The sequence below is a fragment of the Elephas maximus genome, chromosome 11 (genome assembly GCF_024166365.1).
Source record: "Elephas maximus indicus isolate mEleMax1 chromosome 11, mEleMax1 primary haplotype, whole genome shotgun sequence".
Classification (NCBI taxonomy): Eukaryota; Metazoa; Chordata; class Mammalia; order Proboscidea; family Elephantidae; genus Elephas; species Elephas maximus.
Window position 1 is genome coordinate 55,392,457 of NC_064829.1, and position 22,531 is coordinate 55,414,987.

The following is a 22,531-nucleotide window of genomic DNA, read 5'->3' on the forward strand; positions in this document are numbered from 1 at the left end:
TCTTTCCTAATACGATGCCATCCAGTATGACAATGCCTGGAACATGGTGAGGACTCAACAAGCTTTGGTGCACACATAACAGGCACTCAGTAAGGCTTTGCTACTGCTGCTGCACTGCTGTTGATGACAATGTCTGGAGAAAGGGCCCATGTTACCTCCAAAACTATGTGCAAATAACTATGGACTGTAACATATCTTAGGGGGGATATTTGCTGTTATATTTACAGAGTCACACAGATAACATGGTATAGCCCCGGTGGTGAAATGGTTAAGTACTCAGCTGCTAACCAAAAGGTTGGTGGTTCGAATCCAACCAGCAGCCCTGCAGGAGAAAGTTCTGGCGATCTGATTCCATAAAGATTACCCATTGCCATCGAGTTGATTCCAACTCATAGCGACCCTATACAACAGAGTAGAACTGCCCCGTAGGGTTTCCAAGGAGCACCTGATAGATCTGAGCTGCCGACCTTTTGGTTAGCGGCCAAACTCTTAACCACCACGTCACGAGGGTTTTCCCATAAGGATTACAGTCTAGAAAATACTATGAGGCAACTCTACTCTGTCACATGGGGTCGCTATGAGATGGAAATCAACTCAATGGCACCCAACAGCAGCCACCTGATTTGATTAACTTCTTCATTTAATCCTCATACTAACCTCATACATACTGTTACCCTCCTCATCTTCCATTTCAGGAGGCAGAGGCATGGATGGTTAGGTGATATACCCAGAAGGGGGAAGGGCACAGAGGAGGAGGAAGGGGCGAGGCAGAACTGGAAGGTGCAGACCCAGGGTGACCCTTTTACCGGAACACAAAGTCAGCGCTGTTGATCTCCCGGCCACAGCGGCTGTTCTTGAGGATGCCTCCGTTGCCCACCACTGCACACTTCTTAAACTGGGACCGGTAGTAAGGCATGTCCTGGGGAGAGAGACACAGGCAGTGTCAGCCTGGCCGCCTTCATCCGGTGCTCACTGTCTGTACCACGTGCCCCTTTCATCCTGGCTCATGGCTTCACGGGACAGCCTCATAGGGAATGTGGGAGCAGAACGCTTCTTCCATTTCCCAGATGAGAAGAGCGGTCAGAGACTTGTCAGTTACTCAGGTGATGAGTGAATGTGCTGTAATTGGAGCCCAGGTCTCCATGGCCTCTTTCAATAAGCCCTGGGAGCCTTGGGTTTTTAGAAAGAAGAGCAGACAGGTTATGGCCATCCCCGCTTAATACTACAGCCTTCGGTTTTCCTAGTGTTTGAAAGGCTCAGCTCTCTTATGCCTCTGCTTATACATTTTTTAATGGTTAATGCAGATGTCCTGGGGGCAACAGCAGCAGACTACCCAGAGACAAGGTCCCTAAATCTGCCCCTCACCCCTTTCAGCTCAAGATAAGGTGCAGACCCAGCCTCTGCTCCAGGCGGAAGACCCAGGCCCAGGGCAGAAAAGTCACACAGGCGGGACAGATGCTAGGATTTGGCAGCAGCATGGGCAGGGGACCAGGGAGTCAGCAAGCAAGGCTACCATGTCAGAGGAGAGCGGTGAGAAGCTGGGATACCTGGGGTCTCTGAGGTGAGAGCTCAGCGCGGGGGGGCAGGTGTTAGCATGAGTGATGGAGGCATTCACGGGAGCACCGGGAGTGACCCCCACATGGTGCTCCAACCTTCTCACATCTCGACTGGCAGGGTTACCTTGGTCTGGGCACTGGATGCTCCCTGGGCATGCTCTCCAGGTAAGTTGGCAGGAGAAAGAAAGTACCAGCCTGAGCGTAAGAAGGCCTGGTTCCACCATGTCCCTTCTAGACCACAGTGGCAACCTGAGGCAGGTGGAGCAAGGCAGCGACGTGGTACAGGGATGAACACAGGATTGGAGTCAAGGTAGGGGGTGACCAACCATCCTGGTATGCCCAGGCCAAGGGGGTTCCTGGGATGCCAGACTTTAAGTGCTAACACAGGAAAGTCCTGGGCAAACCTGGATGAGTCGGGCAACCTAGTCAAAAGACTCAAGAGTAGTCCTGGTTTTGCCCCATACCAAATTGAGGAAACCACGGACAAGTGGTTTGAGCTCTCAGAGACTCGGCTTTTCCATCTGTAAAATAAGGACAATATCATGTGCATCTCATGCGAATCCAATAAGATTAGGTAAAGCAGAGTTTCTTAACCTCAGGACCACTGCCATTTTGGACCAGATAATTCTTTGCTCTGGGCGGCGGGGGGGGGGGGGGTGCTGAACTGTGCATTGTAGGTATTTAGCAGCATCCCTGGCTTCTACCCTCTAGATGCCAGTAGCATCCCTCCTAAGTCGTGACAATCAAAAATGTCTGCAGACATTGCCAGGTGTCCCCTGGGGTACAACTGCCCCCAGTTGAGAACCTCTGGTATAAACCAAGAGTCTACCCTGTGCAGTGCCAGGCCCAGAAGCAACCCAGCAAAGGGGACCAGGTTGTTATTATTATTAGATGGCCTTAAGGTCCCTTCCAGTTCTGACACCCAGGAGTCTGCCAGGCAGCTTTCCTCCTACATGTTCCAGCTGGCCAGCCACCACCTGAGAGGGACATGGTCAGCACCCTGAGCCTCCAGTGGGACCAGCTGCCAGGACAGGGTCTCACGGAGAATCACACTGCAGTGGGCTTACCGTGAACCACACTAAATCTAAAGGAGAAGCTCCATCTGCCTGTGTCCTTATTCATGGCTCATTTCCCCTGGAGGGACCAGCCAAGGGGGCCAGGGAACAAGGGCATCTAACAAGGGCTGATGGAGAAGCTGCACTGTTTGACTTTGACCAGAGAAAGGAAAAAAACCAAAGTCATCTTTGAAGAAATCACCAAAGGCTTATTAAGTTCTAGTCAGTGTTTCCCAAACTTCTGTAAGTTAAGAACTACTTGAGATACTTTTTGAAAACACAAATTCTAGGGCCTTTTCCCAGAACCTCAGAATCACAATTTTCAGGGTGGGAGTAGGAGGCTGAGAAGCTGTATTTTTTACAAACCCAAAGGAACGCCTGTCCTTTGGGCCACTTGGGAAATGTTATTCTATGCCACAATGCTCTAATTCAGGGGTCGGCCCGCTATGGCCTGTGGGACAAATCTGGCCTACCGCCTGTTTTTGTATGGCCTGCAAGCCAAGAGTGGTTTTTACATCTTTAAATGATCAAAAAGAAAAAGATTTCATAACATTTGAAAATTATATAAAAATTCAAATTTCAGTGTTTAATAAAAACAAAACTTTTTCTGGAACACAGCCATGCCCATTTGTTTATATACTGTCAATGGCTGCTTCTGTGCTGAAATGGTAGACTTGAGTAATTGCCACACAGATAATACGGCCTGCAAAGCTTAAAATACCACCTGGCCCTTTCCAGAAAAAAGGCTGGCGATCCTTGCTCTAATTCAGGGGCCTCAGGAGTCTATGCCTGTGGCCCATTGGACCTGTATGTCATAACCTGACTGTGTTTCACCCACTGGCATTGCCCACATGAGATGCAAGCTCCCCTGCTGTCACCAGCCTCGTGTTTCAGGCCTTGCAAATCCAAATTTGTAAAGAGAGCTCACACCCCATCAACCTTCAACAGTGATGATGTGGGAAAACATGGTTGATATCTCTCCACCTTCAGGGCCTCCTCCATACCCCCAAGTCTTACCAGTGCACCCCAGTATGACTGGCAAAATGCAGTGAGCCATGCTGGGCTTTGCTTTGTTAGCACTCCCCAGAGGAGCAGGGCAGCCCAGCCTCAGATTTCACCCACAAAGACCTGAACAAGTCCCCACTCCACATTTCTACACACTGACCCACTAACTGCTGCCCTGGGCCTGGAGCACTTTAGAAGCGGCTATGAACACCTCCCATGGAACTGTCCTTCCTCCTCTTCAGAAGCTACACCGCCACTTCCCACATGTGGGTAACCGTCAGGATCTGCTAAAAATACAAGTTCTAGGTACCCATGCCCCTGAGAGACTGATGCAGCAAGTCTGGACCACAGTCAACCCAGAAGTGAGTGCAAGCACCTGAATTTCCTCTATCTGGACAGTTTACACGTGGACCACTCGATCTGCAGTCGATGATGACCAGAGAGCTGCCATGCTGCCCTGAACAGCTTACCTCCAGACTCCTTTCATGTAAAAGGGAAAAAATACATTTCTATCTTGCTTACGTCTCTGATGAAAGCCCTGGTGGCGTAGTGGTTAAGTGCTATGGCTGCTAACCAAAAGGTCAGCAGTTCGACTCCACTAGGTGCTCCTTGGAAACTCTATGGGGCAGCTCTACTCTGTCCTATAGGGTTGCGATGAGTCAGAATTGACTCAACAGCAATGGGTAAGTCTCTGATATTTTAGGCTTTCTGTTATAAGCAGCCAAACTAGCCCAACACCAATGTTACAGACAAAGAGACTGAGGCCCTGAAAGACAAAATGACCACCCAAGGTCACCCAATGTGAGAGCCACCTTTCTGTGCATTGATTTGTATTGGTTTATGATTTCTTGTGCACGCAATCTTTGCACATATGCTTTGATTCTCGTACCACCTCAAGGACACATGCCTGAGTTGGGAGGACAAATGCTTAATCATTCCCTCAGGTATCTGCAGGACGTCTTCTGCAAGCAATGCAATAACCAGACTGTTATAACCACTTTATTGTCAAAAGTCACTCAATAATAGCCAGTTGTCACTCAGTGTGCTCAGACAGGCCCCCAAGGAAACCCAGAGGGTGTTCTACGAGACCTAGAAATTGACCAACCAGGGGCAAGACGACTGGGCTCAGAGGCAGAGAGTGAGGGGCGCACCACCACATGGCACTGCTCCATTGCCCCCACCCCAGGCCGCCCCTTTCCCCAGACAACGGGAGCAGCACCTTGGGGAACATGCGGAAGATCTCCTGGTTGATGTGGTAGATGCCGCTGGTGTCCACCTCATACTTGAGCTTCGTCCCCAAGGGAGTGTTCTTCTGGGTGGTGAAGAGGAAGGAGGGGGCATTGCAGCACCTGGACAAAGTAGACCTGCCGGGCAGGGAGGCAGATAGGAGACACTGGTGATGAGGGGCAAAGCAAAATCACGCAAAGAAGAGAAGGGCCATGAACTGAGGCGCCTTGGGTTTACCAGGGAGCTCCGACTAACACCAGGTCTCTGCCCGGTCCTCTTCCACCCTCCATTCCCAGGACTGTTCCCTCCTCCACACCTTTGCGTGTGCTGTTCCCACCCCTTTCAGTACTCCTTCCAGCGCCTAGGCTGGGCCTTCCCACCTCTCCTGATGCTGCTCATTCAGTGCCCAGGCCTGGTCTCCCTCCCATGAAGCTCCCAGCTGCTTCCACCCCAGCCCCACTGACCACACTCCCACTGAAGGTGTAGAGCACAGACTGTGCACCACTCACTGTCTGCCACATCCCTCCCTAGGTGGAGTGAAAGCCCCTTGATGGTGGGGACCATGACCTCTGTGTCCCACAACGCAAGTTACACGAGGGTTCAACACGCAGTTTAACACATAAGGCTAATCACCCGTCACTCAGGCTTCCTCAAGATCTGCTAGCATCCTACCACTTCCCAGAAGTGCTCTTTTGCTACAATCATCCAGTTCTCACTGAAAGCCCAGGGAAGCAGGGCCCGTCCTTAGCTTCCTGCTCCCCACAGCAGACTTGAGACAAGGTGTTTCCCATCCGGCGGGGCACAAATGAAGACACAGAGTCAACAAAATGTGTGGTCTCAAGCATTTTGAAACTGTTTTAGAAATAGGGGAGGGCCAGGAATTGGGATGGGGGGAGGGGGTTGATACTGGATGGCTCCCTGCAGAAAATGGGCTGTGGCTTCTAAAGAAGTACTTGTTAGCTGCCATTGAGTCAATTTCCACTCATGTGACTCCATGTGTTAAAGTAGAACTGCTCCATAGGGTTTTCTTGGCTCTAATCTTAACAGAAGCAGCTTGCCAGGCCTTTCTTCCATCACACCACTGGGTGCATTTGAACCTCCACCATTTAGGTTAATGGTCAAGCACAAACCGCTTGCGCCACCTAGGAATCTTTAAAAGAAGTACTTAAGAGTTCGTTTTGTTTTTTTTTGTTTTAATTCCCTGCAGTTTTCACTCACAAAAACAAGCCCTGTTGGCACAGAGGTTAAAGCACTCAGCAGCTAACCAAAATGTCAGTGGTTTGAACCCATCAGCTGTTCCTGGGGAGAAAGATGTGGCAGTCTGCTTCCATAAAGATTTACAGCCTTGGAAACCCTACGGGGAAGTTTACTCTGTCCTACAGGGTTTCTATGAGTTGGAATCAACATGATGGCAGTGAGTTTGGTTTTTTCCACCCACAAAAACACACTTGAACATGAGCTACAGGACTGTTAAAGCTCAGATGTAGGCTTGCTTTAAAAACAGCCTCCAAGGGAGAATGTGCTTGACAAAGTGGGTTTGGGAGTCAGCCGGCCAGACAAGTCTGACTTTTCTCTTTTCTGCAGCTGGTGTTTCACTCTGCACACATTCTCCAAGGCATGCCCACAGGGCTCAGTGATGAGGGCAGATCCTGGGCATATCTTGCTCCCCTGCCCCTGGGAAACCAAAGTCCTCCACCCCAGCTGAGAGGACAGGATAGTGCTGTCAGCTCCCTGCCGAAGGCCCCCACACTGTCCCCACTTTTCTCTTGCAGCATCATTTTTCTGTTGCTGTGTTATTTCTTTAGATGTGCTCAGCCTGGACAACACTCTAGTGCCACTCACTGGCCTCAGCCATGCCGAGTGTCTTATAAGCCGTATCCTTTTTTTTCAGTGTATACAGCCTTACCCACCCCCAGCCCACACAGAAACACTTCATATGGGGCAAATCTTCAGTTGCACCTGCATCAGCCTAGACCTGCTCCCCACTCCTCCAGCACTTCACTCAAGCTCATGCTCTATTTTTCTGACAGGTAGGTCTCTGCAAACTACGGCTGGGCCTTGGCTAGGTTCCCACAGCTTCACAAATACCCCTAGTACCCCTTTTCAGGGGTTATCACTTTAAACATTTCCAATTCTCAAAATGTGCATCTTAAAACAACTACTCTCTCTAATAGAATGGTGACAGAATGTGAGGTATGTAACCCATGTCATTGAATCATACATGTCAAATTGTGAATAGGTGTATATTTGGTTGTGTACATTGCAGCTTAAAAAAAAAAAAAAAACCCAACAACTGTTATTTTCTCTCTAAAGGTGGCCTGGAATTGAAGCAAACTGGAACCACTGATTTATAAAGGAAATTCAAACTACTTAGTGATATTCACTTTCCATAACCTTCCCCCATAGAGGTTAAACTAGGCCCAGTGTTGCCGAAATCCAGTTTATTCACAAATTGCCAGGATCACATCTATTCCATGAAATAAAGTCTACATGCCCTAAAATAATACCCTAAACTCAATGAATGGTAGAGATGGAAAGGACCCTAAAGTTCACCATTAATCAAAAAGAATTGCTGGACATTTGCTATCTGCTTAGCTCAGAGACAGGAGAACTCTGGAGTTGCCTCTGTCAGCTCCGGTTAGCAAGCAATCAGAAGGTAATCTGAGCAGTGCTTGAATGCCTGGTGTGGGCTGTGAGAGCTAAGGAGCTCTGAGCAGGAGGGAGACTGGCTGCATTAGAGCCGCTGCCCCAGATGGGGAGGCCAGGGCAGTGATGCTCTGGAGGACTGTTTACAGCAGAGGCTTCTGGGAGCTCTTGAGCAAATCACTTCAGTGCTATAAGCCTCCATTACCCGGGCTGTATACTGGGGTGATGCCACCAACCTGGCAGAGCTGCTGCAAGGCCTAAGGGAGAGAATGTGGAGGAAAGCACCTGGCCAGGTGCTCACCTCACCCAGTGTGTTGAGGCAGAGCCTCCCCACAGCCCAGACTCCAAAGCCCAACCCAGGCCATCTCTGGGGAAGACGCCTGATAAGAGCTGGCCTGAGAGCATGAGGGAGGTCTGCAGAGGTGGGAGTGAGGAGCACCACAGCAGGGGCTGGGGAGGACAGGTGACTCATAGATACTTGAACTGGTTGGCTTCCGAGATGTTCATCGCCCACGTGCACATCTGGAGGCTCTTCCACCTGTCAAACAGCTCCGACTGCTTCACCCTTCAGGAGTGGAGACAGAGAGGGTATGAGAGGGCCGAGCTGGACAAAGTATCATCATTCCCAAAAATGCACCCTTCCTGCTCACCCATATGCCAACTCCTGGGCTGGTGTCTCCCCACGAGCCCATCCCCAAGGTCGGCATGCTTCCCCGGGAACATCTACCTAGAAGAGGAAGACCTAGCAGGCCTGTGAGAGGTGAGTGTCAGTAAAACATCAGCACTGTGCTCAGCACACAGTAGGGCTCATGACAAAGACATGCCCTTCTCCTTCTCCGTTCTAGGGCAGATCACAATTTCCTAACGGCAGAAACAGAAGAGAAATCCGAGACGCGCCCCTTTTCTCTGAACGACCATGCGTGAGCTTTATCCTAGTTGGTTTTTATGTATCTCCGCACTGTGTCAGCCTGAAACACTCTCAGCAAAAGGAACACCTAACTCAGGTAGGCGTCTCCTTTTGATTGGAACTGGCAAAAAATAAAAATTTAGTTTTTGAATTATAAATTTATATCGATATATTTATAATTATACACAGGGTCGCTAGGAGTCGTAATTGACTCTATGGCAATGGGTTTATAATTGTTTCATGCTGCACCCCCAGCTGCTAGAACAGTGTAGAGCAAAATAAATATTTGTTGAATGAATGAATGAACCAAAGCAAAGACACAAATTCCCCTGAACACTAGCTGACCAATACGAGCTCTGTGTACACATTAACTGCAAACAGTCGCTACCCTCCCTTCTCATGAGTTTCTCTTCTCTTTTTCGGACATCACCTAAGCCCTAGGGCCACATACCAAGTTCCCTACCCCTCTCTCCCACACACACTTCAGTGTCTCTGTTACTCTTTCCCTATCTTTGGTTACTTCCACCCCGTTTCAGTCAAGAGCTTCTTCATTGGGTCCTACCAAATCCCTTCCTGCTTTCACTTACACTTTAGTTTTGAGGGTGATTCTCCTGTTCTATAGAAATGCCCAGCATTCTCTTAGTCTCTGAGGGTTCCAGTGAGGCCTTGGCCTGGCAGGGGTCATAAGGTTCAGAAGAACCAGGGGATTCCCTCAGCAAAGCCACCACTCACTGCTCCTCTGTGGGAGGCTGTCAGGACATGCCAAACGATTGAGCGGCTTCCTTTTGGGCACTAGACCCTCAGCAAGGAAAACTGGCGCTTCTTAGGGGAGTCATAGGGGAGGTGGGTCTCCCTTAGGCCAGCCTAGGCTCATTCAGCTCTGCTCCCTAAGGTCCTCTGCCTATATGGTCACTGTCTCAAACACCTCCCAGAAACATGGCCCTGGCAACACTCCAGGTCAGGGGTCCCAAGAACTCAATGGTTACCAAAGTATGGGCCCCTTCTCTGTGCCTCCAGTGCCCTGTCACCTACCGGACCAAGGTCAGGGCCTGGATACGGAGCCTCGAATCCTGGCTCCGTCCTCAACCTGCAATGCTACCTCACACAAGTCACTTAATCTCTCGGAGACTCAGCTGCTTTATCTGTAAGATGGGTATAACGTCAGCCCTGCCAATCTCAAAGGTTGTCAGAGAGATCAAACAAGACAACATGCGTTAAAATAGTTTATAAACTGCTTTGCAGAGATCAACTTTATTTTAAAGGTAAAGGGCTGACCCCAGACACTGATCTCTTTTCTCTCTAAGATGCCACTAAAACTCCAAAAAAGGAAGAATTTAAAAAAGGCCTAAAGCCACCAGATGAACAGAATGATTGGGCGGGGCGGGAGGGGGATCCCTCACTGGAAGAAAGAGGTCGACAGGGTTATGGAAAATTGGAGGGGAGGTAATGCAAGGAGAGGATGGCACAGTCCCCTCAGTCGTCTGCCCGGAAAACTCGGGGCGGCGGGCAGGGGGGACATGGTGCTGAAAAGAGGACCAACTGGGAGTCTGTATCCAGAACTCAGGCACCTGTATCCAGAATATCAAGTCCACCCTGACAGCAGTCAGTCAAATATTTAATGTGCAGCAGGAGTGGGAGGAGGGATGGAATCCAAGTTTGTTCCTCTCCTAAAAAATAATAATCACTTCCCATGGGGGGAAAAAAAAAACACCCAGGCATTCTAGCAGCAAAAGGGCCAGCACAACTTGAACAACTACTTTCAAGCAACTACTGCCAGTCGACTCCCCTGCGCTCAGACACAGAACTCCTCTCAGGTTTTTATTGTTTTAATGTTAAATACGAATAGACAACCAAGGGCCACCTGGTCATCCTGAAGAAGACCAAGACAAGCCACCAGATAAAATAACCACAGAGAAAAATGACTGGAGGAACAAAATAGAACTTACCAAAAAAATTCTACTTGGTCTCCTCAGAGATATTCAAGAAGACATTACATTCTTAAAATAAGAACAGACTGCTTTGAGAACAAAGAAAAGGCTCTTGGGGGAAGAAAAGTTCATTAGAAGGGCCAGAATGTAAAATCAAGGGATTTTCCCAGAAAGTAGGAACAAAGGACAAAGAGAAAGAAAAGATGACAGAAAAAGATATGAGTGCTCGAGGAGCAATCCAGAAGTTTCCATATACAACTCTTACATGGTCTAGAGAAAGAAAACATAAAAAACAAAGAAGAGGAACTATAAAGAAATTCAAGAGAAACTTCAAAAGTTGGACATGAGCTCCAGATTGAGAGGTCCCACTGGGTGACTATCCTGAAGCACTCCACTGGGACACTTCAGAACTGTCATGATCTGAAAAGATGCCAGAGAAAAAGCAGTGAGCTTCTATTCATGGTGACAGAAATTTGACAAATTGGTGATGATTACACAACACGATTAATATAACTGATGTCATTAAATTGTACAGGTGAAAAATGTTAAACTGGTAAATTTTTTATTATATATATTTTTATCACATTAAAAAAATAAGTCATGATGGAGATGAGTTCCAGGAGAAAAAGGCAACTCCAAGAAAAGACAAAAACTGCAACAAGAAAGGAGCTGGAATCATGTACCCTCCCAGCCTTGCGGTGAACAATAGGTACATTGCCCAATAATGAAAACATTGTTTGCTGATCTTCAAATTTTAGAGTTAACCTTCAGAGAAAGCCATCAAAAGGCTTATTATGGTTACAAATAGGATGTAAATATTATCAGCACTGACATTTTAACAGTAAACTCAAGGATGATTGAAGCCAGAGGCTGGAGGGGAAGCTGAAAAGTAGGGGTGATTTTAATAGCCTCCTCTAACAAAGCACAAGGTCAAAAGACACTGTCTGTATTTGCTAGAACAAGAAATTTGGTTATTAGGTAATCTATAGATATACCTGTTGCCATCAAGTCGATTCCAACTCCTGACAACTCACTGTGTTACAGGGTAGAACTGCTCCATAAGGTTTTCTTGACCACTGTCTTTACTGAAGCAGATTCACCAGGACTTTCTTGCAAGGCTACACCGGGTAGCTTCGAACTGCCAACCTTTAGGTTAGTTGTTGTTGTTCGGTGTGATCGTATAGGCTGCAACTCACAGCGACCCCTACGTGCAACAGAATGAAACACCGCCCAGTCCTGCACCATCCTCACAATCATTGCTATGCTTGAGCCCACTATTGCAGCCACTATGTCAATCCATCTCGTTGAGTGTCTTCTTTTTCTCTGACCCTCTACCAAGTACGATGTTCTTCTCCGGGGACTGGTCCCTCCTCATAACATGTCCAAAGTAAATGAGGCGAAGTTTCGCCATCCTCACTTTTAAGGATCATTCTGACTGTACTTCTTCCGAGAGAGATTTGCTCGTTCTTCTGGCAGTTCATGGTATATTCAACATTCTTCGCCAACACCATGATTCAAATGCATCAATTCTTCTTTGGTCTTCCTTATCCATTGTCCAATTTTAGCATGCATATGAGGCGACTGAATATACCGTGGCTTGGGTCAGGTGTACCTTAGTCCTCAAAGTGACATCTTTGTTTTTTAACACTGTAAAGAGGTCTTTTACAGCAGATTTGCCCAATGCAATGCATCCTTTGATTTCTTGACTGCTCCTTCCATGTGCATTGATTATGCTCCAAGTAAAATGAAATCCTTGACCACTTCAATATTTTCTCCATTTATCATGTGTTGCTTATTGGTCCAATGGTGAGAATTTTTGTTTTATGTTGAGGTGTAACCCATACTGTATGCTGTAGTCTTTGATCTTCATCAGTAAATGCTTCAAATCCTCTTCGCTTTCAGCAAGCAAGGTTGTGTGATCTGGTTATTAATGAGTCTTCCTCCAATCCTGATGCCACGTTCTTCTTCTTACAGTCCAGCTTTTTGGGTTACTTGCTCAGCATACAGATTGAATAAGTATGGTGAAAAGATACAACCCTGACACACACTTTTCCTGTTTTAAACCATGCAGTATCCCCTTGTTCTGTTTGAACAACTGCCTCATGATCTATGTACAGGTTCTGCATGAGCACAATTAAGTGTTCTGGAATTCCCATTCTTCACAATGTTATCCATAATTTGTTATGATCCACACAGTTGAATGCCTTTGTATAGTCAATAAAACACAGGTAAACATCTTTCTAGTATTCTCTGCTTTCAGCCACGATCCATCTGACATCAGCAATGATATCCCCGGTTCCACGTCCTCTTCTGAATCTGCCCTGAATTTCTGGCAGCTTCTGTCGATGTACTGCTGCAACCGTTTTTTAATTATCTTTAGCAAAATTTTACTTCTGTTTGATACTAATGATATTGTTTGATAATTTGTGCATCTTGTTGGATCACCTTTCATTGGAATGGGCACAAATATGGATCTCTTCCAGTCAGTTGGCCAGGTAGCTGTCTTCCTAATTTCTTGGCATAGACAGGTGAGAACTTCTAGCATTGCAACCATTTGTTGAAACATCTCAGTTGGTATTCTGTCAGTTCCCGCAGTCTTTCTTTTCAACAATGTCTTCAGTGCAGCTTTGACTTCTTCCTTCTGCACCATTGGTTCTTGATCATATGCTACCTCCTGAAATGGCTGAACATCAACCAATTCTTTGTGGTACAATGACTCTGTATATTCCTTCCATCTTCTTTGATAGTTCTCGCATCGTTCAATATTTTACCCACAGAATCCTTCAGTATTGCAACTTGAGGCTTGAACTTTTTTTTCTTCAGTTCATTCAGCTTGAGAAATGCTAAGCATGTTCTTCTCTTTTAGTTTTCTAACTCCAGGTCTTTGCATATTTCCATTATAATACTTTATTTTGTCTTCTCAAGCCGCCCTTTGAAATCTTCTGTTCAGCTCTTTTACTTCATCATTTCTTCCATTCCCTTTAGCTACTCTATGTTCAAGAGCAAGTTTCAGAGTCTCTTCTCACATCCATTTTGGTCTTTTCTTTCTTTCCCGTCTTTTTAATGACCTTTTGCTTTCTTCATGTACAATGTCCTTGATGTCATTCCACAACTCGTCTGGTCTTCGGACATCAGTGTTCAATGCATCAAATCTATTCTTGAGATGGTCTCTAAATTCAGGTGGGATGTACTCAAATTTTACTTTGGCTCTTGTGGATTTGTTTTCGTTTTCTTCACTTCAACTTGAACTTACACAGGAGCAATTGATAGTCTGTTCTGCAGTTGGCCCCTGGCCTTGTTCTGACTGATGGTATTGAGTTTCTCCAGTGTCTCTTTCCACAGATGTAGTCGATTAGGTTAGTAGTCAAGCTGCAAACCATTTGCACCACCCAAGGACCTTCTAATTTATAGCTGGAAGAACTAAAAACAGCAATATCCCTCAACTGGGGGAAATGTGGGGAGGGGATTGGGTGTGCTATAAAAAAGCTGAATCCTTATCCACTAAAGCAGGGCATCAGTAAAATACTGTGTAAAAGTGGGAAATCTAGAAATAGCAGGATACAGATATTATTGAGAGATACAGAGGCAATTATCAGAAGAAACAGCTAAGAGCTAAAAGAAGCAGGGTAGGGGGTGACAAGGCATGGGGCAGGGTACTGCTGCTTTTTACTATAAGCTTTGGTGCTCTACTTGATTTTTCTAACCATGAGCAAGAGATGGTAACAATGGCATGATAATGATGCCCCACTTGTTTACTGGTTCCCTTCTTTTTTCTCCCCCTTCTTGTCCACAGCCTCCTGTGTTTCCACTCATTCATTTAACAAGCACATCCTGGGCACAGGCTCTGGGCCAGGCTCCTTGCCTGTGCAGGGTTCCCAGGTGCCTGAGCCCCACTCCCAGGCCTCAAGGAGCCCCAGCCTGGCAGAGGAGACAGACTCCTGTACATTGCGGAGACCTCAGCTCTACAGGCACGAAGGGCCTCCCAGCCCAGAGAGCGGCTGTCTGCCCATCCGGCCCTGGCTCCCAGCTTGTCCCTTGGCGCGGAGCTCCCAGACCCAGGAAGATGAGGAAAGAGCAGGCAGGAGAGGCTCACCAGGTGAGCTTCCAGGCATGACCCCCAGCTGGGCGTGAGCACAGGCAGCAACTGGGTTATCAATAAAGAAGATTTTAACATGTATTAGCGACTATGCGTTTTCATAATAAATCATCACAGAGTAACTCCTCATGTATTTGACATTGTCAGGGAACAAGGCATTTTTTCCATGTGGGAATTTTCCAGCTGACTGACTTATACCACTGATTTGAGCAATTTTGGATCAGAATCATTCCCAGTTGAATCATACCCCTCCCTGTCTTCACAGACAGAACACCAGCTGACATTCTGTTCGCCTGGAGGGACGCAGGTGCACCTACCAGCCCCCGGATTCACAGATGGGGTTTAACCTTTTCCCAGTGACTCAGGGTCCCCACCGTGAACACTCCCCATGGTGCTGGGCTGGAGCACAGGGAGGCCCACAGGGCCCAGGTGTCAGAACAACTGGGATCAGAGGTCAGTCTCTGGGGTCTCTGATTTCAGCTCTGGAGGACCCAGCTGACCCCCGAGGGCTCTAGGACTCAGGGGAGGAGGAGTTGGACTTGATTCTCCCCAACATCCCTCCAGGCCCACACTCTGATGCCCCACCACCAGCGCCGGCCAATCCACCCCGCTGCAGAACCCCAGCACTGCCAGGGCTTGCAGACACAGAGAGAGCAAGAGACAGGCCATGTGAGACCCAGTCAGGTCAGAGGCCACCAGCCAGGATGACTGCTCAGCCCAGGAGTTCAGTCCTAGGGAACCAGAGAAGGTGTTCCAAAGGCAGAGATGAGAACTAAAGCCAAATGTGTTGTCGTTGTTAATGGGTGCTGTTGAGTCAACTTCGACTCACAGTCACCCCATGTGACACTGGAAAGCTGCCCCATAGGATTTTCTTGGCTGTAATTTTTACAGGAACAGGCTGCCAGGTCTCTCTCTCATGGCTCCAAATACCACCAACATGAGTCCATAACAGGGGGCAATGGGTGGGCACAGGTTAAGGGAAAATGTAAGGTTCCCCTCATACCCCACAATGTTTGTGTTTTAGGCTGGAAACTAAGGGCCTGAGTCATTTCTAATTTGGTCCCTCAATGGAACCCCTGACAGGAAATGAACATCAACATATGGAAAATGTCAGAGGAATAGGAAGTTATCTGGAAGGATGACCAACACATGGCCTTAGGGCCCACACAGCTCCTAAGAGCTTCCTGCCCAGACCCTGAAGCAACCATGAGGAAATTGTCTACATTTTATAATCAAAAAAAGATCGGTTACCCTTTGAAAAATCTAAGATATGTTCCCACCAAGGGTGCTTTGGATTTCTAAAGTAGAAGAAAATATTTAAAGACCTGAAATATTTGAATTCTGAGAAAAGTTAAAGGCTCTTTGCTTATGAGTCCATGAATGTGGCTACTGACTGAGGTCTGCCCACTAAATCAGAACTCAGTGGTGGAGTGTTTCAAAACACCAATTGGATAGTGTCCCCACCCCTCTTCCTTTGGTTCAAAATCTTCCCAAGGGCTTTCTTGGATGAAGATAGAATCTAAATCCTGATCTGCAAGGCCCACATGGTCTGGCCCCCACCTGTCCCTCTCGCAACATGGCTTCCATCTTTCCCCCTCACGCTGGCATTCAAGCTGCCGAGATCCTTCAGGGCCTGGGACACAGCGATCCCTCCTGGCACAGGGCCTTTGTACAAACTGTTCCTCCATCTGGAATCCTCCTGGCCTAGTTGGCGCTGATCACCCTTCAGACCCCAGCTCCAGTGTCCCTTCCTCAGGGAAACATTGTCTGATACCCCACCCCCCAGCCGGGGTCACGTTCCCTGTCACACTCGATGCCTTAGGATGTTCAGTTATTAACGTCTGCTCCTGCTGTGGGTCTATGAGGTCCACGAGGACAGGGACCACGGCAGCGTGCTCACAGAGGGCTCAGTGGGATTGCTGGAGGGGTGAGCTGCCTGACATGTTCATCTCTAGGTGCTAACAGGGCACACAGACCACTGGTTGATAAGCGAACCATGAACAATGTCGCTGATCCCAGTCGGACATTTGCTTGCTTCCGTGGAGCTTTCCAGCAGCTGAGAAGTTTTGGAGTCTGGGAATGACAGCCTAGAAAAGCTGCTGCTGCTGCTGCTGGCTCCAGAAAGGAGCTGCTGAGCTGTCTGCTTCCACAAGCCAATCTATAAAGCAACCCTTAAAAAAAAAGCTGCCATCGAGTCGATTTGGACTCAGGGAGACCCTGTGTGTGTCAGAGCAGAACTGTGCTCCATAGGGTTTCTAATGGCTGATTTTTTGGATGTAGATCACCAGGCCTTTCTTCTGAGGCACCTCTGGGTAGATTTGAACTCCCAACCTTTTAGCTAGTAGCAGAACCACTTAGGGACTCCTTGTTGTTGTATGCCATTGAGTCGGCCCTATAAGACAGAGCAGAACTGCCCCAGGGGGTTTCCAAGGAGCAGCTGGCGGATTTGAACTGCCGGCCTTTTGGTTAGCAGCCTGAGCTCTTAAGCACTTCACCACCAGGGCTCCAGGGACTCCTTATAACCCTTAAAAGGTAGGTAATACTGTCCCCATTTTTATAGCTAAGGAAGGGCTCAGAGAGGTTAAGTAATTTGCATAAAGATACAGCACTAGTAAGGCCCAGAGTCTGCTTTCCATCCAAGATCTACCTAACCCCAGCGCCTATGTTCTTCCCATTACCCACATTACCTGGAAATCCTGCCACAGGCTCAAGAAGCAGTGTCCCTTGCCCGTGGGCCATGGGCAGAGGTCCCAGAACTAGTCAGGGGGCCCTGAATCCATGCAAGCACCCCAACATGGCCAGACTTTGAATAAACTCTATTTCTTTCATATCCAGATACAATTGTTTTCAAGTAAATATAGAACCTCTCATGACTAATACACCACAAATTCCTCTAAACAGGTTGACTGAATTCATGGCCATTATACTAGGGAGGGTTAAGCACTCATCTGCTAACCAAAAGGTTAGCAGTTCAAACCAACTCAATGGCTGTAACGGAGAAAGACCTGGCAAACAGCTCCCATAAAGATTACAGCCAAGAAAAACCCTGTGAGACAGTTCTGCTCTGTCACACGGGGTTGCTATGAGTTGTAATTGACTCGACAGCACCCAACAACAACCTACCAGGGAGGGAATGGTGAGGTAAGCACAACACATAGAAATGCTGAGCATTTAGTACACTTTCTTCCCATAGGTTGTAAAAGAGGTATAGGTGATACACTGCTGAGTGGGGGAGAAGCACAGTTCTCTTACCATTTGTGTAAAAAAAATTAATGACTATCCACACACAGATGCTTGTGAATACACAGACCCTGAGAAGATACACAGGCTTTGGTTCCATCTTGCCTCTAGGAAGGAGAACGGGCAGCTGTGGGCAGAAATTTTCACTATAGACCCTTTTGTACCACTTTAATCTTGCATCATTTAAGTAACAAAAATAAATTAAAAAAAAAAAAAGAAATGTAAAAAGGCTATTGCAAGAGAGTAACACTTAACCAGATGAACAGAATTTCAGGTAAGACATTCCTGGGCCCTCCTCTATTTCTGTACAGGAAGAACAGTGATGATAATCAAGGAGATGTAACTGAGCCCGGTAAGCAAACACCTGAGCTGCCAGACATAATCTCGCAAACTTGGCTTTTTCTCATACAAGGCGCACAATCATCACTGCGCTCCAGCCCTCCAAGGCTTTCCAAATGCCAAGTGGCCCCTGAGAAGGAGACTATGCTGTCTATGTCCTTCCACCCCGGCCTCCACCCCAAGCATCGTGCACTCCACCCTGACCCCCGGCCCTGCCCCGCACTATGCATCATGTACCCCTACCCTGATGCCCAGCCCTGCCCTGCCCTATGCATCGTGTACCCCTACCCTGATGCCCAGCCCTGCCCCGCCCTATGCATCGTGTACCCCCACCCTGATGCCCAGCCCTGTCCCCATGCATCATGCACCCCACCCTGACGCCCAGCCCTGCCATGCTTCACGCACCACACCGTGATGCCCAGCCGGCCACACTCACATGGACAGCACCTTCACTTCCAGGATTTCGTGCCTCAGCTCCAGGCATCTGGAGGAGTTATATTCAAAAGGCCCCTTGTAAAATTCAAAGTACCTGGGAACCAACAGGACAGAGGTTACACAGAGAAGTAGGCCGGGCTTTGTGGGATGAGGGGGGCTGTGGCGGCTCTTGGGGAGGAGTCTCTCCTGGTCAAATGAATACAGTACCCCAGCCCTGCCCCACCCCAGCTGGTGCCCTGATGCAGGGGCTCTGGAGGACCATGGGGCCCTCGGGCTTGACATCCCCAGGAGTGTAAGTGTTGACAGAAGAGTAAACTCTTTTAAGCAAATAGGGAAATCCAGACGCAAGTTTGGCTCCTAGTCTGTGGCTGTGAAGGAGAGAAAGAAGAGATGTCTGTGCACTATCCTCTCTCTTCCCTGTGACCAGACAAAGCAGAGAAATTTGAGTGCAGGAGGCCGCACTGGGAGTCTGGGGCGATGTAACTTCAGGCCTCCCGATCCTGCCCATGCCTTTTTTTTTTTTCCTGCCTCCTCCTCTTGGGAAAGTGTTGTACACTGACAGCCACAATCACAGCTGAGATTTCTATAAAACATTTTCGTTTCATTCGCTCACATGATCCTCACACTCCCGTTTTGGTGTACATGAGATGAACCTTTCTTTCTCGTTGGGCAGCTGAAAACACTGAGGCTAACCAGTCCGAGCCCCAGGTCATGCTGTCAGTGCAGGGTAGGGCTGGGGCTTGGCCTATGTCCAACTGCAGAGGAGCCCAATCCCCTTCCAGCACCAGCTGGCTACAGGCATGTTACCAGCACTGCAGGGTACAGCGCGGTCTCTGGGCCCCTTCTGCCAGCTTTATACAGAAAAATAATAACAATTTCAGCCAACACTTGCTGAATGAGCCCTTACCACATGCCCAGTGCCAGGCCATGCTACAAACGGGTGAGCCTTGAGATTCTTATGCTAAGTGAAAGAAGCCAGTCACAAAGGACACATATTGTATGATTTCATTTATATGCTATGTCCAGAACAAACAAATCTAGAGACAGAAAGTAGATTAGATTGGTCATTGCCTAGGGCTAAGAACATGGGGGTAATGAGGAGTGACAGCTAATAGATTCAAGGTTTCTTTTTGGGGTGATGAAAATATTCTAAGATTGATTATAGTGCATAACTCTAGAACATGCTAAAAGCCATTGAACTGTACGCTTTAAATGGGTGAATTATAAGGTATGTGAATTATATATCAATGAAGCTGTTATTTTAAAAAGTTAGAATGTGGCTATTGTTAAGGGGTAGAGTGGCTGGTGTACCCAACACCGTTTCCAATACCCTCTACAGCGGCCTTCCACACTATAATGGCAGGAAAGCTAAAAACTACCTTTCCCAGACTTCCCTGAAGCTAGGGTTCTGGATGTGATTTCAGTTCAACCAATCTGAAGTATTTACAGAGACACTGACTGTGTTCTATGAGAAGAGTGGCAATGTTCAAGGCATTGTTTTGCTGGTGCAGAATGTGGCAAGGGTGGCATGGCTCTTGGAGGCCATCATGGTGGCAACAGCTTCCTGATTGTATCAGAGGCAGCAACTTTCAGGGTGGCCCCATTTCACAATGCAATCTTGGAAGCATTCCTGAAAGCTCAGCTAGAGTCTTCAGTCTTCCCAATAATTCTGTGAACTATCTGTACCTTTAATAAATCCTTTTCTACTTTAGCAAAAATGGATTCTGTTATCTGCAACTACAAACTGGCCCCATGCAGGAGGTCAGCCTAGGGCCACAAATAAAGTCCATGACTTTGGCTCTAACTCACGTAGTTTTCTAGTCACATAACGATAAGTGAGGCCTGGTGTCCTATCACAAAGATCATCGTCCTCAACAATGTCCCTCTGGAATCCATGGGGTCTGCTGAAGTCATGATTCTAGGCTGCTGCTAAGAAAAGCTCCAGATTCCAAAGGTGCAGAGATCCTCAGGAGGAATTTATCCTAGAGTTCACAGGGAGTTAGGAGACTTGCAGTCATGTCTCGGATATGCCTCTAAATCAGCTGTGTGACTTCAGGTAAATCGCTTCCCCTCTCTGGGCCTCATTTTTCTCCTGTTTGATAAGGGGCACTGAGCTTCTGTTAAGGGTGATGAAAAAATTTGGAAATGGAAAGTGTTGATGGTCATACAACATGGAGAACATAATTAACATCACCTAATGGTTGCAAATGTTTTCTTATATATATCTCACCATAACAAAAATTTTTAAACAAAGCTGTTTGAACTAGGTGATTTCTAAGGCCCATACAGTTCAAAGGTTACGTCAGTGCTTCCCACTCACTCACTCACAAAGCCAGAACAAAACAATAAATTGATGATCCACAGCAAACAGGAAGAAGATAGCTCAAAGGAAGCTAAACTCAAGTAGCACCTCCCCTGGGAACCCAGCCCCTATGTTTCCTCCACAAAGCTGGCCCTGACTTGCCTCTTCTGGCCTCCACTTGGTCCCCTCATGACAACTGCATTATATTGTCCCATGTGTTTGGTGGCTGTTACGTGGCAAGGCTGTTGGAACTGGGTTTACGGCCCTTCTCTGACCCTCATTAGCTGTGTTAGCCCTGTCAATTTTCTGAGCCTTAGTTTCCTCATCTGTAAAATCCAGATTAAAGAGACGGTACAACAATGCACAAACACCAGGAGATCAACTACTTAACTGGGAGCTCTTAAGAATTAAACATTCATGCTCATGAAAACACTTCACCAAAAGAGTAAAAAGAGAACCTACAGACTGGGAAAAAGTTTTTGACTACGGCATACCCAACAAGGGTCTAATCTCTGAAATCTACACAATATTTCAATACCTCAACAACAAAAAGACAAATAATCCAATTGAAAAATAGGCAGAGGATATGCATGGACACTTCACCAAAGAAGACATTCTGACGGCTAACACACACATGAAGAAATGCTTGAGATCACTTGACATTAGAGAAATGCAAATCAAAATTACAAAGAGATACCATCTTACCCCAACATTATTGGCACTAATCAAAAAAAAACAGAAAATAACTAGTGTTAGAGAGGTTATGGTGAGATTGGAACTCTTATGCCCTGCTGCTAAGAATGTAAAATGGTACAATCACTATGGAAAACAATATGGTGCCTCCTTAAGAAGCTAGAAATAGATACCAGATGATCCAGCAACCCCTCTACTAGGAATATATCCTAGAAAAATAAGAGCCATTACACGAATAGATATATGTACACCCATGTTCGTTGCAGCATTATTCACAATAGCAAACTAACTAACTGCCCAACAACAGATGAATGCATAAATAAATTATGGCACATATACACAATAGAATACTATGCAACAATAAAGAAAAATGATGAATCCGGGAAACATCACACAACGTGGATGAATCTGGAGGGCATTATGCTGACTGAAATAAGTCAATCACAAAAGACAATATTGTATGAAACCACTACTATAAAAACCCAGGAAAAGGTTTACACACAGAAAAAAACGATCTTTGAAGGTTACAAGAAAGGAGAAGATGGGAAGGGGAAATCACTAACTAGACAGTAGACAAGTGTTATCTTTGGTGAAGGGAAAGACAACACACACTATAAGATGTCAGCACAACTTAACAAAGGCAAAGTCATAGACACAACCAAACACCTTGAGGAACCTAATTACTGGGGCTGAGGGCTGGGAACCAGGGTCTTGGGGGGACATCTAGGTCAATTGGCATAACATAGTTCATAAAAAAAAGAAAAAAAAAAGGTCTACATCCTACTTTGGTAGCATTCAGGGTCTTAAAAGCTTGCAAATGGCCACCTAACATACATCTATTGGTTCTATCCCGTCCAAAGCAAAAGAGAATGAAGAAAACCAAAGACACATGGGAAATTTAGTCCAGAGGACTAGTGGACCACAGTACCACAGCCTCCACCAGCCTGAGCCCAGAACAACTAGATGGTGCCTGGCTACCACCACTGCCTGCTCTGACAGGGATCATGACAGAGGGTTCCAGACAGAACAGGAGAAAAATATAGAACAAAATTCACACACACACACACACACACACACAAAAGACCTGACTTACTGGTCTGAC

The 22,531-nt window shown here is 47.0% G+C and overlaps 1 protein-coding gene across 5 annotated transcripts in view; it reads right to left on the reverse strand.

Annotated features, from left to right (window-relative positions):
• The window catches only part of ST8SIA5 (ST8 alpha-N-acetyl-neuraminide alpha-2,8-sialyltransferase 5), a 79,635-nt gene that overhangs the window by 7,336 nt on the left and 49,768 nt on the right, over positions 1–22,531 (reverse strand). For 3 of the 5 annotated variants that reach the window (XM_049901738.1, XM_049901740.1, XM_049901735.1), the window contains 4 exons: positions 18,436–18,528; positions 7,968–8,054; positions 4,836–4,980; positions 807–919 (listed from right to left, as the gene is read on the reverse strand). In XM_049901738.1, the coding sequence (XP_049757695.1) occupies positions 807–919; positions 4,836–4,980; positions 7,968–8,054; positions 18,436–18,528 (438 nt within the window). The remainder of the gene's footprint in view (positions 1–806; positions 920–4,835; positions 4,981–7,967; positions 8,055–18,435; positions 18,529–22,531) is intronic. The other 2 variants (XM_049901736.1, XM_049901737.1) reach the window with 2 other exon arrangements.